The sequence below is a fragment of the Spodoptera frugiperda genome, chromosome 23 (genome assembly GCF_023101765.2).
Source record: "Spodoptera frugiperda isolate SF20-4 chromosome 23, AGI-APGP_CSIRO_Sfru_2.0, whole genome shotgun sequence".
Taxonomy (NCBI): Eukaryota; Metazoa; Arthropoda; class Insecta; order Lepidoptera; family Noctuidae; genus Spodoptera; species Spodoptera frugiperda.
In genome coordinates this window covers 13,999,817-14,020,639 of record NC_064234.1, presented here as the reverse complement: position 1 = coordinate 14,020,639, position 20,823 = coordinate 13,999,817, and the positions used below count along the sequence as shown (strand labels likewise).

General features: G+C 32.7%; 1 protein-coding gene across 2 annotated transcripts in view; it reads right to left on the bottom strand.

The window, feature by feature from the left end:
- The window catches only part of LOC118267200 (protein scarlet), a 34,557-nt gene that overhangs the window by 8,280 nt on the left and 5,454 nt on the right, over positions 1-20,823 (bottom strand). For both annotated transcript variants that reach the window (XM_050703146.1, XM_050703147.1), the window contains exons 4-8: positions 18,094-18,143; positions 13,382-13,518; positions 12,630-12,800; positions 10,747-10,985; positions 515-719 (exon numbers count right to left, since the gene is read on the bottom strand). In XM_050703146.1, the coding sequence (XP_050559103.1) occupies positions 515-719; positions 10,747-10,985; positions 12,630-12,800; positions 13,382-13,518; positions 18,094-18,143 (802 nt within the window). The remainder of the gene's footprint in view (positions 1-514; positions 720-10,746; positions 10,986-12,629; positions 12,801-13,381; positions 13,519-18,093; positions 18,144-20,823) is intronic.

Genomic DNA, 20,823 nt, shown 5'->3' with positions numbered 1-20,823 from the left:
TCCGAAGATCATCTAGCAGTTTATAGGCCTATTGCACAACATTTCGGTTTGAAACCGGTACAACCGAACGTGAGTCACCATTCGTTTGTTGTTATTTATGTTGTTGACTAGTTTTTGCTAATGAACCGCTTTTTTACATTTGATGGGTCGACGTTTGGCCGTTATCTCGCCTGATGGTAAGTGATGATGCGGCCTACGATGGAGCACGTCTGCTCATAAGCAACCTATTCACTTGGGCTTTGAAGATACCCAGGTTGTACCCATCAGGAAACACAGACTCCGGCAAAGAATTTCACTCCCTAGCAGTTCACACAAGGAAGCAAGGAAGGAAGGTGGGATATCAAACATGAAGCGGTGGCGCTTCGCCAATTGTCTTGTGGTTCAATGATGGAAAGGACTACTGGGAATAAAGTTGTGCAATTCCCTCGCACACTCTCCGAAATTAAAAATTAAAATTACTTAAATTATAAAATCCGTTTATCAAAAGCCTACGCAGAGTCAAAGAAATACTTACGGATCGTGATGAATCCTCATTATCCATCATGTGGAATTCATATTGTATTTCCATGTCAAGTTCTTTGGCTTCGTCGCTGACTGCGAATCTGTCGCAGACATTCTTGATGGCTTGACGTGAAGCTGACTCTGAACCAGGAGTCAGAGACAGTACTTTGATGAAGTAGTCTGTAGGGTTGTACATGAGGGGGCATTGGTAGCCGAGACTGAAACAATGATGAAAAGCTCTTAAGTTTTTTATAATCAACATCTTCCTTACTGTCATGATATTATTCTGTTTCTCTTTTTATTTTTATTTAGGTACGTAAAAGATTGTAATCCTTATCTTAATCTAACTAAACAATGAAATTTTACTAGTCTTGTCTTGTTTTTACGTATCTTAAGCAGGCATTTTATGCGGATACATTTAACTCTGATAATAATGGTCATTAAGATCCTTATACTCAATCATGCATATCAATCTTATAACATCATCGCCTGATATTACACGGTTTAAAACATGAAGTTCGATAGCGTAAAAACTGTCATACATGTCCTGTATGTAAATTAATGAATGATTTGCGAAGGAAATACCAGATTTTGACATTAACCAAGTTCAGGATTCATGTTTGACTAGGTCTTATTATTAGGCCAAGTAATAACAGTTCAAGGTTTTTGTACCTCATTATTAATTAGCATAATAGCTCCTAATATTATTGATGGACCTATCTAATCTATAATAATAATTATGGGAACTACATTAAACACAACTGCGTCTGTCTGTACGTATGAAAATTTAATTTTGTAGAATGAATTTTCGTTATTTCATGAAAAATGTTTAGTAACTATAACTAATTAATCTATAGGAAGGCACGAGAGAGTTAAGTTTTACTGTGAATTTACAAAACTGAGAGCTCTGATTGGCCGGCTCGAATAAACCAACCAATCAGAGCGCCGAACGCGCTCTCAATTCGATTACTTTATACGTAAAGCAAACTCGTACTAAGGATACAGATCTAGATTATTTTAATAATCTCAGTTATGGGTACGGGTTTCCAGAAGATACAAAAATTATCTAATAAAATACAACCGAATTTTCAACGTTCAAACATTCCACATTATTTTGTCACCATTTTTTTTTCCACAGCAACAAAATATTCCAACTATTTCCGTATTCGGATGTGACAAGCTTGTATGCAGCGAGGACCTTCAGCCAATGTTCGGCGCTTTTCGGGTTTTTAATGGACAATCGCAGATATTCGTATAATAATCGAATGAAGAAGAATAAATATTCAATTAAATAATAATATACGTATTCCAAGTGCGCAACGTGACCATTAAATCCTATTATTTATGATGTTTGTTTTACATTATTAAAATGTATAAAAATGTCATCTTGTAGGTACCTACTGGCCTTAGGTCATTAACTCGATTGCAGAATCTTTTTTTTTTATTCGACTCAGTTCGAGATTTTCTTGTTTCACGCGATGAACACGTGGTTTAAACTTGTTGCTATATTTTTTTTGTAATAAATAAACAAACGTACGTATAGTATTATGTGTATAAATATCAACAATAAGTAGATTGATTCGCGTATTTTTTTATTATTATAATTAGGTGTCTACGTGTAACCTAGGTATGGTATAAAAACCGGTGGTGGTGACATTATTTTTATGTAATAATTATACAACCATTTTTTTAGCTAGATATAATCTAAATATCTGCTTGTCAAATTTTAATATATGTATAGTTCTTCTAGAACGAAGTTAGACCGTAGCTAACGCATATTTAGGACATTTTCACACGAAAATTATTCTTTTAAATGCATATATGGACGAGTGGATTTTTTTGAGCTATTTTTATTTTTTATGCATTTTCTGTTCACGCAAATCTCCGTCTATATTTTTATGTACCTAATCTTCGCTCTTTTGTGATGACTATATAAGATATAAATCAGCTAAAAACTAAATAACATATACTAGCTGACCCGGCAAACTTCGCACCGCCTCAAACATTATATCCTGAACTTCTACAAATAATTCAAGATCAGATCCAAATCGGTCCAGCCGTTCACGAGTTTTAACGAGACTAACGAGCAGCAATTGATTTATAATCTGTTCTATATAAAAACTAATTAATCGGTACCTAACTGGTAATTGCCTAAAAAACTTAGGACATACAACAATATACTGGCAATGCGAATGATTTTTTTTCTAAATAAAAAATGTAGCGCGTGTAACAGCCATTTTTTTTAAATTATCTCTTAGGTACTAAACAGAATTTTCTAAACAGATCTATGCATGAAATCAAATGCACTAAATATATACATACCTGTCTCCTAGGGAGGTAGGCAGAGACAATGAAACGGAAATTGCTACGAATCTTTTTTTTTGGGCGAGGCGAGAGGGAGTTTCGGACTCTTACTGACTAAAAACCACCCCGTTCCTACTCCTGCTTTTCGAAACGGAGCCCCGGCAAAAACCCGCTAGATAATCAGCACGAATATTACATACCTCTTTCGCTTCATCAACAGTCATCGGTCATGCATGCTCGTCGGTTAAGATTACTTTTAATATATCCCCTTCCCTTCTTTAATATATCGCCAATCTGGTCCCTATATGTATATGTCGCTATATGTATGTCGCACTAAATACACTATGAAGAGAATGGCATTGTTGTACGTTTGTACGTCAGGAAGTCTTATTAGGGTCACAGCCTAGACTGGGCCAGTTAAATGGTGGACAATTGTATTGGATCAACATTAATTATTACTTAGTTGAGTTGTCAAATCAAACAATGTATTAGTATAGCTATTGTATAGCTTTAAAATAGGTAACGAAAGAATTTCCTTTCCAATATCTGCATTTTAGAACGACCGCTTTACTCACTGATAGACTGACTGACGGATAATTAATCTTTTTTATGGTATAAGTCGGTAAACGAGCACACAGATCACCTGATGGCAAGCAATCGCCGCCGCCCATGGACACCCGTAATACCAGAGACGTTACAAGTGCGTTACCGGCCTTTTGAAATTTATGGGTCCTTAGGGAATCTGGGATTGGAAAGATTGGGAAGGGGGAGATTTGATCTCCGGTAACCACACTCACACAACGCAAACGTTGTTTCACGTCGTTTTTTTGTGAGGCCTTGGTGTCACCCCGGTCAAGCAGACCCATTGGTGCTGAAATATGGCTCTCCTACATTTACATTAAGTAACAACACATAAATAAGTACTCATTTCAAAAGTGCTTATTTAAGGATTTATCTACAATATATTGAATTGGTATATTTTTTTTCGAAATAGATTTTTTATACAGATTTCCGAAGCGATAAGTTAAGTCATTTAGCATAAAGATTTAAAAAATGACGTGAGAATCTAGGTATATCAACTAGGAATGTAATTATATTATTTTCAATAAAATTTTCATTAAATGTCAAAATTTAAATTAATTAAATATTTTTTGGTTTTGTAATGAAATTAAATTAAATATAATATCAATTAAGATAAGAAGACAAAATGGACTGACTAATGTTCCTAATTTATAAATTGATGTTTTTTTTGAGGGAGGATAATCATTAAATGTCTTCTCCCACATTGGGTGAGGCGAGAGAGAGTGTCAAACTCTTACTGACTAAAAACCACGCCGTTACTACTTCTGCGCAGTACCGGAAAATTTATGGTAATTAGAAAATAAACTTTATTCTTTATTCTTGGACACACAGAGGTCCGGACTGGATGCAGAAGATTGTATATTTTGCCCTGAAAGAAGGACTCAACCGACGTCAAACAACGCTTGCGTTGTATTTCGTTGTGTGGTTACCGGAGGCCCAATTATCTCCTTCTCAATCTTCCTAACCCCGTATCGCCAATAATCGTCAAATACGTAACTCCCAAAAGCTCTAGGGCGTCTGATGTTTCGGGTGACCATAGCCGGCGCCAATTGCTTACCATCACGTGATCTTTCTGCTAGTTTAACGGCTTGTCACCGTAAAAATGTATCAAAACCTTCAAACAAGTAGAACCCCTACTGGATTTACAATATGATTGGATTTATAAAATGCAAACATTGTAGTAACCTTACCAACTATAATAAAATGCATTAAAAATAAAATAAGCTGTTATCTCACCATCTAGTATTTAAACTATTGCTTAAATTTAGATGAACAAGATAAAAAGCGTCCAAAATAGTAAATTATCTCAGAAAACGCTAATAAAATTTGTTTAAAATCAAAAGTTATTTTTACAAAGATCGCTAGACTAGCATAATTCTGCATTTAATATGCATAAGTTTTTGAAAACTCATTCAAAACTGACGAACAAAAAAATATTAAATACTAAAATTTTCCGCAATTTTGTAAATACCTTATCATATCGAACAGGTTTGATAAATAAATCAATATTTAATTTAATATTTTATCCCAAGACAAACTCGACAAGTGCCTAGGGGCGCCAGGTTGCTCATATATGTACATAGTGAACTGTAGAAAGTCTCTGCCTTTATTTATGGTAAAAAACAGAGCTTAGGATTATTGATGTCTAGAATTCATGCTACACTAACAATACAATACATTTTTAGTTTTCATTCCGGTTGTAGGTAGATGTATTCTTAAGTATGCGGTGTGCAGCACCCTCCAGCCCAAATAAATGCAATAGTGGATGAAAATTGACGAATAAGTAGCTGACGATGATAAATAAATAACTAAAGATCATCTCTAGAAGCTAATATTACATTTAGCTTCTGGTAGACAGGTTATTGAAATCACCACAGCTGGGCCTATCAGCTAGTCTGCTAACTAAATATAAGTACTCCTATAACTCTAAATTCAATAATAAAATTCCGAGCAATATACAAATACCTAATAAACTCCTATAGGTGCCCAAAAAGATGGACGATTTTATATAATTTCTTCTTAAACTTGACCCAGTTTTTTTTAAAGTGATGACATGACAGGTATATTAGTCGTTTAAAAAATGTAAAATTGCAAATATATGCTGCTACCTACTAACTAACTCGTGTAATAGATGTTAATATATTTTTTAGCAGAAATAGATGGCCTAGTCCGTACGTTAAACACATTTTTATGCTAATTAGTTCTATTTTTAGCTAAACTTTTAAATCTTAAAAAGTAATTTATTTAAAATTTATTCAGAAATGTGACGTTTACACTGTCCTTACATCGTCGTTAAATTAAAATTAAATATAATCGCCTGATCGCCGGTTTTAATAATAATTAAAATTATGCTAAGTATTCATATTTCTGCAATAAACGTAAAAGATTAGAATTTACCTGGTTTTTTAAATTCCAAGGATTTGGTATTAGTAGCTGTTAATCTTAAATTAAATTAAGATTGATCGATTAAATTAAATAGTAATTTTAATGGTACGAGTATCCACTCGTACCTAGTTAGTAACGTAGCTATTTTCGTGAATTTTATGCCAAAAATGGTAATAACAAGACGTTTTCGTTAGTATTACCTATTTTTCTCGTAAAACTTGCTAGCTAGGTATATAGGCGTACACTTGGTCTAAAACGACAGACAATCTTACATTTCACAATATTATATACAATTTAAGAGTTCGTTTGCTTGTTTGAACTACTGGTTCGATTTGAAAACTTATTTTAGTGTTGGATAATCCATTTATCAAGGAAGTTTATAAGGTTGTAAAATATCACGCTACGAGCAAAAGTAGCCGAGCAGAACGGGTGAAACCACGCCCTAGTCGCTAGTACCTAATACTAATTTAAATCAAAGGAATAGGAAATATGAAACTGACACACAGAACTTACAACTAGAAATAGATCATTTAACAGCAAAGTTGCACACAATGACCAACAAATACAGTGCATCAGAAAAACAAATGAGGGAATACATGTTGGCTATGGATGAGTTAGTGCGGTCACAGTCACAGGAAAACCCATGTGAAAAATGTGATTCTAGTAATGTGCTGCCTGCTTGTACTGTGCCAATGTGTGATACCACCTTGCCTCATGGTGCCAGTTTAGTGTTTCCTACCCAATATAACAGTAATAATAGTTGTAATAACAGTGTTGTAATCTTCAGTGATGAGATTGGAAAGAACTTAGGTTCTTTATTGACAAATAATTACCCAGGACAAACAATAATAAATCACTGTATGCCCGGCTGTACTTTTACTAAAATTTCTGAGAAAATTATTAATTACAATTTTAACAAAGATTCTACCCTCATTATTATTTGTGGTAATAGAGGTAGTTTAAATAAAAATAGTTTATCTAAATTTCATAGTTCAATTACAGAACTAAAATTAAAGCAGATCATTTTGTTTACATTGCCTTACAGTAATAGGTTGCCACAGGAAGAAAACAACCTTAGATATAAACTAAATATTGCAATGTATCAGTTATGCAATAAATCAAATATTAATATTATTGATACCAACAATTACGTTGGTAAAAATGTATATATGACGAAAGATAGGTACTATCTTTCTCGTTATTATTTAAGACGAATAGCAGTGTCGCTATCATATTTTATTAGAATAACAGCCAAGAACTTGGCTAAACAGGTTACTCCTATTGAGCAACCTTCTAATATTGACTTTAATATTAGTAATGTGACATTGAATGTTGATATTACTAATAATTTAAATTAAAGAGCAAGACAATAGAGTCATCCTCTTGCATACTTAACAGTAATATTTATCAATCTGGTGCACCAAAACATCCAAGGTTTCATGAGTAAAGAATTAGAAATAGAATTATTTTTAAACTGTAATAATGTTGACATTTTGTGCATTACTGAGCATTGGCTGAAATCCCATCAGCTAATGTTCAACTTTGGTAATCATCAGATTGGTAGCTCGTTCAGCAGAGAAAACGCTATACATGGTGGTTCACTAATTTTAATAAATAACAATCTTAAATTCAAAGAACGCAAGGATATAGTTGGTTACTCTGTTGAACGTACTGTTGAAATAGCCTGTGTGGAATTAGAGCGGTTTATTGTTTTGAGTGTGTATAGACCACCTTCTGGTTTGTATGACTGTTTTGAAACAGTATTAGATGAAGTATTAAATAAACTCAGTAGTTCAAATAAATTCATCATTACTTGTGGCGATTTTAATATAAATTTTTTGGAAAATTCTAGCTTAAGTACTAGAATTGTAAGTTTATTTGCTTCGTTTAACCTAACGAACCTGTTTCTGGAGCCCACTAGGATAACTCCTACTAGTGCTACTTGTCTAGATAATATTTATACTGATATTGTACCAACTAATAAACAAATTATATCATTGCTTGATTCAGATCATTGTGGACAATTAATTTCAATAGAAAATAAAGTAAATAAAGTGTCAAAACCACATATTATTGTTAACCCAAAGACTGAAAGACGCATTGAAACGTTCAAATCTAAACTCTCTGACAAATTACCTTTATTATTAAGGAATAAAACTACGAATAACTTGTGTAATGATTTTTTAAATACTTACCATACCGAGTTTAAATCTACCTTCACACCTAAAACCATACCAGCTCATGGCAATGCGCCTTTCAATCAATGGGCAACCACTGGCATCTATAAAAGTAGGAAACGCCTATATGAGCTTTATAACGAGAGGATATTTATAAACACTATTGAATTTAATGAATATGTAAAGAAGTATTCTAAATTGTTTAAAAAAGTTTGCTCTATTGCTAAATCACTATATTTGAGCTCTAAAATAAAAAACAGTTCCAATGTAATTAAAGCGACCTGGAGTATTATTAATGGTGAGGCAGGAAGATCTAAAAGGAGAAGTAGTGAATATAATCTGGTAATTGATAATAATGTAATTAAATCAGATGCTGAAGTTGCAGCCGCATTTGAAAACTTCTTTTCGGACATTCCTGTTTCCACTACCAGGTCCTTGAATTCATCATCCGCTGGCGCAGAATCTTTACTAAAAGAAAATGTTGTAACTTGCCATTCAAGTTTCAATTTTGAACACATAGATTATACAGATATAATTAAAACGTTCCATACTTTGAATAAGAAAAAGACTGCTGACCTGTGGGGTAATTCTGTGTACATTGCTAGCTCTGTAATAACTATTGTGGCACCTGTATTAGCTTTAATTTTTAATAACTGTATTGATCGTGGTGTGTTTCCTGATCTCATGAAGAATAGTAAAATAACTCCGTTATTTAAATCGGGTAGTACTTCTGACCCCACTAACTTTAGACCTATTTCAGTACTACCTACATTCAGTAAAATTTTTGAAAAAATTATTCTAAATCAGATGCAAAGATTTTTTAATAGAAATAAATTATTGCATGGTAACCAATTTGGATTTACAAGGGGTCGTTCAACAACTGATGCCGGTGTTGAACTTCTTAATCAAGTATATGACGCGTGGGAGGACTCAGGGGACGCATTGGGTGTTTTTTGTGACTTATCCAAGGCGTTCGATTGTGTCCTTCATGAAACACTGATCAGGAAGCTATCCCATTATGGAGTGCGGGGCAACTCTCTGGACCTACTTATCTCTTACTTGAGTAATAGAATTCAGAGAGTTGAGATTAACGGGAAAATTTCTGCCGGGTCTGTTGTTAGGATGGGTGTTCCGCAGGGGTCAATTCTCGGTCCGTTTTTATTTCTTATTTATATTAATGACTTACCTTACCTTGTAAAGGATAACCATGGGATAGTACTGTTTGCTGATGATACCTCTTTATTATTTAAACTCAAACGTGGACAATTAGTCAGTGATCATGTAAATAGTGCTCTCTCAAAAATAGTACGCTGGTTTAGTGCCAATAACTTGCTACTTAATGAAACAAAAACTAAATGCATTAAATTCACAACACCAAATGTTAGGCATGTCAAAACCAGCGTGCTAATCAAGGGCGGGGAGTTGGACCCTGTTGATTCGGCTATCTTTTTAGGTATAACCCTAGACGCTAAGCTACAGTGGGCCCCACATATAGATAAGTTGTCGAAAAGGCTCAGCTCAGCAGCATATGCCGTTAAAAAAATTAGAAATTTAACTGATGTAAATACAGCGCGTCTAGTATACTTTAGTTATTTCCATAGTATCATGTCATATGGTATTCTCCTGTGGGGGAATGCTGCTGACATTCAGTCTGTCTTTGTGCTGCAGAAGCGAGCCATTCGATCAATTTATAATCTTAGTCCGAGGCATTCTCTCAGGGAACTATTTAAGGAAATTAATATAATGACTGTTACCTCTCAATATATCTATGAAAATATAGTGTATGCTCATAAAAACATAAAGTTATTTAAAAAGTACAGTGATATACACAATATCAACACTAGAAATAAAAATAAATATGTTGTTCCTACTACTAGACTTAAGAAAATAAGCGGTTCGTTTAGATGTCAATGTATACGCTTTTACAATAAAGTTCCCAGCCATATTCAAAGTTTAAACCTAGGTAAATTTAAAAATGTTATTAAAGAAAAACTTTGTAGTAAAGCTTTTTATAAAATAAAAGACTACTTGGAGGATAGTCAGGCTTGGGAATGAACTGCTATAATGTCCACACAGGTCTTGCTGACATGTTTGTAACATATAGTTACATTTTTTATACAATTTGACATAAACTTAATTTGACATTGTTTTATATTTTTTTCCTTTTATATTTTTATATTTCCTTTTAAAATTGTTAGTTTGAGGACCGTGTGAGACTTTTGCTAGTCATTTTATTTTTAGTAAATTATATTCTGACAGTTTGAGCATTTGTGTGGCCTACCCAAATGTTCTTTTGGTTGGTGTTGTTCGTCGGATCATTCAGCAACAGCCGTCAGCTGAGCTGATTGTAAACTGACACATGCGTGCTGCCATCTGAACAGGTCCGCTCAAACTGCTGTGGTTCTTTCCTCAAAAGACCACTACAGAATCAACTTGCACGGTTCTCCGACATCTTTAATTGATTTTGTCTGGACTTTAAAAGAGACTATGACCTCTGAGTTTGTTTCGGCATTTCTTCTCAGAGTAGTCGGATAGGAAATGCCGGCCTCATCTAGTTATTTAAGAGATTGACGTGTAAAAGTGTTATTTTATAACCTATTTGCAAAATAAATATCATTTATCATTTATCATTTATAATAAATAAACAATACTAACACCTTTCAAAGAAGAAATTACCAGTCGATTAGAATACGCGATACTATATAAAATTTTTCTTTTTACTAATACATACCACAAAAATCTCTTAGTATATTTTTATACACACATAAGTAGCTACAGAAAATAAAACTACTCTTACCTCTTAAAGAAGCCTAAGGCCTGTGTGGCTGTACCAGCAAACGCCACTCGACCTTCAGCCAAGAGGACCAGCTTATCAAACTGAGCCATCAGCTCCGTATTAGGTTGGTGAATGGTACAGATGACCGTCTTGCCCTGGACAGCACTGGCTCGAAGGAGGGTCATCATTTGGTGAGCTGAAGAGGAATCCAAACCCGTCGTCGGCTCATCGCAGAAGAGAAGTCCAGGGTCTGTTAGGAGCTAGAAAAGAAGATTTTATGAGAAAAAGTTATTTTATCACCGGTGGCGGCACCGGTGCGAATGAACCAACCAATCAGGGCGCCGAACACACTTGTTTCGTTTTCATTCAACGTAAAGCAAACTTATCCTAAGGGTACTGATGACACAATTTTCAACACAAATTTTCAATAGTTACTGTGTCTGAGAGAAGAAGAACCTAAGAAGAACCAAATGCGATTTACCCAAAAATCCACGGTAAAAACCTGTTTAGGCATCTATGGCAAAAACAGAGTTTATAGGTAATAACTAGATATATTAAAAACATCTATTTTCTTATTATCTTAAATATTTTGACTGTATAAACACTGGTTGATCAAAAACAGTTCACGAAAATATACCGCTGATTGTATATTATATCTTGTTTGCCATTCTTGTCTGTGATGTAAATTATTGCATTTTGTATGTTTATATATTGGTTAACTCATATATTTTGGATAATGCTACCTATATACCACGTTTTTATAATAAACAGAAGTTGTCGGACAAGGATGTCATATTATAAATGCGAAAGTTTGTGTTATTGTACCTATGTATGTATGTATTGTATATTTGTTACTCAACCACGTCACAACGGTTAAAAGAATCGGAATGAAATTTGCATCAGTAATAAATAGTCTGGAATATGAAAATAGCTTGTTATCCTACAGGAACGCGATCGGAAGCTGCGGGCAGAAACTACTCAAATTGCAAAGCCTCTGGTGTCTCATACCATAAAAAAATAAGAAAAACAAATGAATAGTGTCAACAACCTTATCTTTTTCTGTTGATAAATCAAATAAATTAATGGAATAAGCATGGGCGTTGACGCGTTATTATAATCATAATCATAAATAAATCATTTTGCGGTTTTGTTACACAATGCAAGTAATATCGAACTTTAAACAAATACAAAAGAAAAATAAAATAAGATGTCATAATATTATATGTATTATTAAATCGAATTATTAATAATAAATGGCCGTCTACATTAATCAAAATCATATTATGCAGAGATTCAACTTATTATACAAAAATATCGAGAATTGAATTAAAAACGTAATTTATCTGAAGTTAGTTTCATAGTTGTAGGTTATGTTAATTCTAACCGGTTAAGTTTAAGTAATGCGTAACCTAAATGCCGTATCGTAACTTGAAGTAAAACCATCTTAAGTCTCGAACATTTTTTGAATAACTTAATTGATTCTATCTGAACATTCCGTTGCCGTACTTATTTCGAAAAGACTCTTCTCTATACCTATGCCTAGTGTCTAGCTATGGGTGCCTACACATCTTTATACGAAACTAAAAACCTATTTAGTGAACAAACAAATTACTCATCTATATTAAATTTCATTTGTCTTTAACAAAAAGTAGATGACTTTTATTTTGATTAGTGACACTGTTCTAGAGATTTTCGCTTCTCATCGAATGTAGTAAACATCATCGATATCACAAAAAAATAGATTAAAACAATAAGCTTTTAAATATAAAAAATAACACAATAAATGTAACCTGTAGAAGAAAACACCACTTTATCGCCAACAAACTGGCTCACAGTTTGGCGATTTTTGTATGTATTTTTATATGTATGTATTATGTGAATAAACGAATTAAAAAAAAACTTACTTCTGTGGCGAAGGCTAGCCTCTTCCTCTCCCCACCAGACAGGGTCTTTCTGCCATCCAGACCTCCAATCAGCGTGAACCTGGACCCGTACAGAGACAGCTGCCGCAGAAGCTGGTTCACTCGTCTCTTGCGAGCCAAGGAGGATGTGCGCGCGTCCATACGGAGCCTGGCCTAAAGGAAAGTCAAAATTCAAAATAAAGAAGCTTTAAAAGATACTAACTGCCGTACTCAGAGTCATTTAATGGTTATTTAACCCAGTCCTTACGAAAATTGTTCTCGGAACAAAATCGTTCCTAAACAATAGTTCTAGACTCCTCTGAGAACGACAGTTAATTTCTGATTCAGCGCTCTATAGCTTTTTTTAGAAAAAAATAAATTTGATGCAAACGAATAAATTAGTGTTTTAAAGAAACACCGAACTCAAATAGTGGCGCTTGGGTTTAAAAAAGAACTCATTAAATTAAGAAAGACTAGGATTAAGATCAAAGGCAATGTTGAAATGACTACTGGAATTGTAGGGACTTTTTTTTGAGGGTGAACCGAGAGGAAGTGTCAGATTCCCCCCTTCCTTTTCCTACTTTTAGAGCCGGACCCCAGGTAACCTGCTAGGCAGTTAGCAGCTCCGGCATCAGTCCTACCGAGCCCCAACTGTGATAATTATAGGGACTAGGAATGCAGATGGGACTGTAAGATGCGAAACGAAAATAAGATGAGTTCTAGCAAATTAAAAGAGGTAATGCTCTGATACTTACCATGATAGTAAGATGTTCCATAACTGTAAGGTTGTCGACGAACAGGTCATCCTGATGCATGTATCCACTCTCCTGGTGCATGAACTCTCCGAGCGGCGTCCCATTCATGGCGATTTCTCCATCGACCACTGTGCCCACTGGTAAAACAAAAACAATCTTAATAATTAAGAACATTACTGCCTCGTTGGTGGAATGATAGCAAGTCTGACTGTGGGAAGGGGTTTCGACTCGGGCCAAGTATTACTGTGTTCCTTTCGGTTTTTGAAAATTTCAGTAGTAGTACGGAGTCTAGAATTGTGCCCAGTATATGACAATAGGCTCACCCCTATTACATGGCACTTATAACACAAATGGTGAAAAGTGGGTGTATATTGTATAGCGGCATTACATGCCGTAATGTGCACCTCTGCTTACCCCTTTGGGGATGAAAGGCGTGTCGTTGCATTAGGAACATTAATTTTATCATGAATCTGCGAACGTAATACTTTGACCTTTTGTATTTCGGCGTAAGTACCATGATTATAAATTACTTATTTATAATACGTACATGGGTATTACTTTATCGGAATTATTCTCTATCTATGTTAATGATGCTAGATCAATAAAACTGTGTAGGTATCTCCTGTTGTACCTATACAACTCATACAGGTTCCCAATACAGTATCGTTTAAGCACTAAGTTCATGAATTCTATTTAAAATCGTTGCTTTGCTAAGTCTAGGTGTTCGTCAGTATACATTTATGTATACCTATGTATTTTATACATATGACGTATGTATTTACTATAGAAAATTACTATGTATGAAATTATATATTCTTTTTCCTGTATTTTTTTTATTTTCCTTGTCTTATTTTTGCAAACTTTAATTTAAACCATAAACTGGTAGAGAATGCCATATGGCATTTTTTTTTTTTTAGTAAAAACGTTGCCCCACACTAGGATTTTCTCCTGTGTCGTGGGTGCGTTTACAAACATACAAGTTCACATGCACAATTAAATAAATAATAATGGAAATAGTAAGTTAAAACACAACATAATACCTACAATTATTCGTAAATTCTAAAGATCTTTGATCGCACCTATACAAGTTAATCATTCAAACCAATAGGTAGGTATATATACTAACTGACTTTGATGTTCTACAAAAGAAAAAGTGTTCTTGCAATAAAAAATATTTCATTGTCATTTGAAACCTCCGTCAGTTAACTGCTTGTTTTTTTTTTGTTCTACACCTGGCTACCGGAATTGTAACCCTATACCCAAAGTATTTAAATATTTTATTGAGTGACAAACGTTTCGGTAACAAAAGTTATTCTTTGATATAAAGAATATAGATATACTTTCATAGATATAAGATTTCAGATGAATATGTTAAAAAAAACATCTTCGAATGCAAAACTTTGCATCATTTTAAGAATTTTACTTTTTTTCTGCATTATTTATCTTATCAATGTATATTTGTATATTAATTTATAAAGCTGAAGAGTTTGGTTGTTTGTTTTTGTTTGAACGCACTAATCTCCGGAACTACTGGTCTGATTTGAATAATAAATTATCTGTTGGATAGCCCATTTATCGAGGAAATATATAAGCTATAAAATATTACTAATGTAATAAATATAAAATAATAACCATTAATCATCTACACGACTATCTGCTACGGCAGATAGTCGTGTTCAAAGACATAAAACTATTCCTTAGTAACGATTTTGTTCCGAAAACAATTGCTAAGAACTGGGTTATGTAAAACTATTATACGTCTCTAAGTACGGCTGTTAACCCTAGAAAGATAATCATATTGTGTAGTACGGAAAAGATACTCATGCGTAAAATTGACGCATGTGTTTTATTTAGCTCTAAATTGGTGTTTATTCATTTATTTTAATAAAATTGTATGTTATATATATTGGCACATATATAAGAATAATTAAAACTGCAGATAATATGTTTATAAATATTTTTTTATTAAAAAATAACCAAACTTATAAACTACTGTCATAAATCAAATAAACTTTTTAACATTTACTTTTGCTACTATAAATTATTTTTAACTGTGATGATGAGCCTTTTTTTCACATAATCAACAATAACAATATCCTATACATATTAGGAACATAGAATTCTATAAAAATCAGTTAGGTACAAACAGTTTTGGCACATAATATTTTTTTGACCTTCGCCTTATTTTAGAAGGGCAAAAAGTACTGTAAATACTTTTTTTTACTACAGGCTCTTCAGTATTATCTTCTGTCTACTTCTAAGTCATCTATAAAAGCCTCTTCTGTTTCGCTCTGCACGTCATCTTCACTCTCATGGTCACCTACTTCACTGTTGGTATCCTCACAGGGGAGCTCGTCGTCAGTTTGCATGAGACTGGCCAGGATATGGTCTTCGTCCAAGTTACTACTTCCCATTGTTGCATCAATATCTATAAAAAGAAACTGTTAAAGTTAGTAATAATATACAATTATAATAACATAAAAAAAATTAAAATAAACTATACAAGTCAAAATCATAAAAGTCACGTAAAAGATAATCATGCGTAATTTTAACGCATGCGGTCGTTATATCTTAAAATCGGTTATACTTACCTTACTGACACGTGCGCCATATGGAAGCTCCCAGCGACGAAGGAGATGTCCTAAACGCACATCTATGGATTCCCACTATTAAAAAAGATAGAGCTATATTTCGCAAACACATGCGTAATTTTTACGCAGACTATCTTTCTAGGGTTAATATAAAAATATTTAAAAAGATCGTTAAAAAATCTAAAAATAATTCACAAACTAATCCATAAAATGTATGATAATTATGTAAGACAAAAAAAAATTGACCACGATATATTAATTGACAGTAATTACACACGATTTTTTAAAAATAACTTTTAACTAGTTAACGCTTAATGAAATGTTAATCCCATTATAATTAAATTCACAATTGGAAATTTTTTGACAGGTACATTTTATATAATTATAGAACCTGAATATTAAAACCTAGTTTACATTTTTTGTAGTGATCCTAAACTTCTTTTTTTTTACTTCCTAAGTTGTTAGCGCCATTTATTTAAATAGAACTACGATTAGAACTTAAAATAGCCTTCCTATAATTCCGAGGTTACAAATGACATGGAACTTCCAAACTGTGAATGATTGTGCGTCACATACAAATGTGAAATATTTTAATTATGTTATAATTGTCCCAGTGGACAGTCAATACTATATTATAGCTGCCCGGCAAACGTTGTTTTTTTGCCTTATAAATTATTACCGAAAAACCTACGATCAAAATCTTCAATACCTTTTTTTTTTGAGGGGGAAAATCATCCAATGACTTCTCCCGCCTTGGGTGAGGCGGGAGGGAGTGTCAGACTCTTACTGACTAAAAACCACCCCGATCCTTCTCCTGCTTTGAGCCGGAGCCCCGGTAACCTTTTACGTTGCAACGTAAAAGGTTACCGGGGTCTTACGTTGCAACGTAAAAGGTTACCGGGGTCGCTTTTAGTTTTTATTTTTTAGTTTTTATTGATTTACTAATAGAATTACTTGAAATAACGTTTTATTTTTAATTTCCTATCAAAACCTATTTATTTATCTTCATTTCATTTGTCCATTTTTGTTCACAAATAGAATTATTGTAGTATGCAATTGAATAAGAGTAGGCCCCCAGGACCGCTCTGCTAAGAGCACAACGACAGAGAAGATTATATCTAACCGTATACCGTAGTACCTAAATAAAATAATTGTATGTTTAAAACTGACCGTTATTATTCAATTACTACGGAATTTACCCACAAACAGGTCGGTGTTATACTAAAATGTTTAGTATCAATGGATATGGAAAATGGTGCATCGTATATTATAATATTCCTATGCTAATACTAGATAAGCGAATAATAAAATACCTGTTAAACATTGATATACAATTTTTATTGTATCATCATATTATATTGTATAATATCAACACTCTATATATCTTATTTATTATTACTATATTACGAAGGTCTACGACTATAATACGTCACTGTTTTTTTTTTTGTAATTTAAACAACAAAAAAAACATATAACATACAAGATATTAGCTTGGCTTCACCCGTGTAAAAAATCGTCAATATTGTCCTATAAAGCTTATTACACACCTATCGTAAATTTCGATGACGCTCGACTAGTTTCAACTCACACTCGGGATCCATAATTATTGGTTAATGATATTATTTTACTTCTAAAGGTTATTTCACAATAGTTATAAAAATATTGCCACTATAATCAATTTTTTTATAATATAATAGCTTTTTCACGATGATAAGTCTGCGTTTGGCCACCAACCCGCTTTCTGCCAGGACGGCGACGTGAAAATGTGACCGAAGATGGAACACAAAAAATGGTTTGAGCATAGCACGTTCAAAACTAATAATTATTAAGCTATATATTAGTGTTTACTATGAATTATGGACTGCAAATGAACCTGCACAATACAATAAATTACTCAAAAAAATCGACATTAATATCGTACATCATTTAAAATACGAATACTCGTAAATAAGACAAAATTTATAGAAAAATATTATCGTGAAATCTAATATTTTGACTGATACAGATCTAAAGCCGTATTAATTACACTGCAAATTAGCATTTTTGATAATTTTTCGAAGAAATAAAGATTTTGTTGTTGATTGAATTGTATAAAAAAATAAAAAAAAATCGGTAACTCACCCGGACTTCGATGCGCTAACGCCGACATTAATGTGGTTTTGCCAGCTCCACTGCGATAGAAAAAGAAATTTTATTTAATTTAAAATACACAATATGAGTAGGCTACGTGACAGGTTGAAACTTTTTTTTCAATAATTTTTTTGTTATTTTATACATTTTATTTTGTTTTGATAGTATTTTAATACTAGAAGCTGGTGGAATGTGTCATGACGAGGATTAGGCTTTGAAATCTAACTTTAAAATTAGTTTGTGTGATGATGACTTTATACAGTATAATATTTTGCACAGCCGTTTATCCAAAGCAGCCTTTTTGTCTATAAAATAGTTAATAAGATTACCTAGTATTTAAATAAATGTAAGTTTTGTAAAATATGCATAGGAAACGATGGGGTGGTGGGATGCTGAGATAACCAACCCCAGCCCTCTCATATGTTCTGGAGCTGCAGACTACCTAGTAGGTTTACAGGGGCTTCAGCTCGAAAAGCAAAAGTAGGAACGGGGTGGTTTTTAGTCAGTAAGAGTCTGACCCTCCCTTTCGCCTCGCCCAAGATGACTTCATCCTCTTAAAAAATCTCCTCCGATATAAATTCATAGTAAGAACTTAAAAAAATATACCAAAACATTAAATTCCACATTGTTTTCAGTTCCAGTACATTAGCACCTATCTTCAAGATAATTAACATTTTTATCAAAACTTGTTTACCTACATATTACATATATTACTCAATTTGAAGATCTCTACTGTTAATTTCACATTTTCATGTAAAATTATCATCGTACAAATAAACGTGATATACGAGTAAGATAGAATACCTTTGAGTTGAGTGCCCAGAAGCATGCGCACACGCAGTGTAACTTGAGAATGCTAGTGTATGTCTGTATGTAGTTCATAACTTTCCAGTCGAGTTATTTGTATCGATAACTGGACATAATGAGGAAATATGTTTATGTTTCAATGATAGCTTTTATTCTAAGTATTAAATACTAAAAAAATAAGTGATCAATCACCGATATGTTGTCTTTTCAGTCAATAGGGAATATCCGTCTGTAGTCCGTCATTTAGGTATTGAAAAAATATTAGACACGTATTTTTTTTTATTTTGTCATATAAGATAACATTACTTAGATAAAACGAATCAAAGTTTAGGAGTGGGATCAAATACGTTATTTCTACGTATAAAACATACGGTAGCTAACTAAGTTACGTCACGCGATATTTCATATTTCAAATCGATATATTTTCAAATGCTATTTGTTTCCGTAAGAAAATTAAAAAAGACGTATCTAATGTTTTACAACAATCTACAAGACGGACACTAAAATAAAAACTAGTCATCTACCCTATTGTCTTCTATTATGACACACGACAAGTGACAAAATGGATTTATATCGCCAATTATTTACCGACAGTTATATCTTAAATATTTATTGTTCTCAATCGTATGTTTAGCTGCTCAGTAGTCAGTACTAACAAATTGCAGCTTTTTTATATTTTTCTAATTTGCATTTAATACCTATTTACGATCACTTAATAATTTATTAATATTGTCCATTAAGTTATATAATAATCAAATCACACAATGCTTTTTGTAATTTATATAGTTCCTAAATTCATGTTTATGTATTTTCTATGCAAATCTTAGGTGCATTAAGTGATATCTGACTCATGATGCAGTTTCTATTTTTATTTATTATTAAGCAATATAAAAAGTAACATATTAAACAATATATGAATATTTACTATCTGGTCAATAGCATACATTTTAATATATTCATTTATTTATTTATTTATACATATTTTATATGTTTATATTTAATTTCATGAATGACGTCCAAGTGACTATCATAAAACATAAAATGATTTGACAAAGCAATTGATTCTTATTTAAATTTAATTATTCATTACTTATAAATATGTTTTTGACGTAAACTGAAATATAATACTAAAATATATCAATGAAATATGCAAAAATATTACGTTTATCGCGCGTGGCGTCGCCGCGTCGCGTCGTGTCGTTACAGGGTAAAATAATCGACCTATTTTACATTAAATTTAATATTAATGAAAAAAATTAAATTTACATATTTAAAAACTAAAAGGTTCATCTAATAAGCTTATTATTAATAAACCATACATTCCGATACATTTATTATTAAAAAATTACATATCACTTCTTGAATTAAATACTTTATCACGTTTTTTTTTAATTTTACATTTTTAAACGTATGTTACGATCGGCTTAATGCCCATTAAATGTTAATAGGAAAATGACTTTTCGTAAAAACATACCTATCAATGAAATTTATCTAGATTTTTAAATAATTTAATTTAAGGTTATCCTCAAAAAAATTAAACGTGTCTGCTTAACCGGTCAATTTATTAATAGTTTCATTACCTATCTGCATACCTTTAATCTGATAATCTACCATTTCGTAAGAAGCGAAAAAATAAAAGAATAAAAATATTTTTATGTAAAACAGTTTAAATGAGTATATATTGTATGGTCATCAAGATTAAGAGTGTGTACCAAATATCAGATCGACATGTCGTCAGGAAGGTGGTTAAATGTCAATTACTCTTTGACTCAAAAAAAAAATAACAAAGATCAAGCTGAATAAAACCGTATAAAAATTAGTGCTATATACCTTATATAATCAAGAAATAAGTGTAGTTCTCGTGGATCAGAAAAAACATGTGATTTTTTGACTCCTTAAGCCTTTTTACCGACT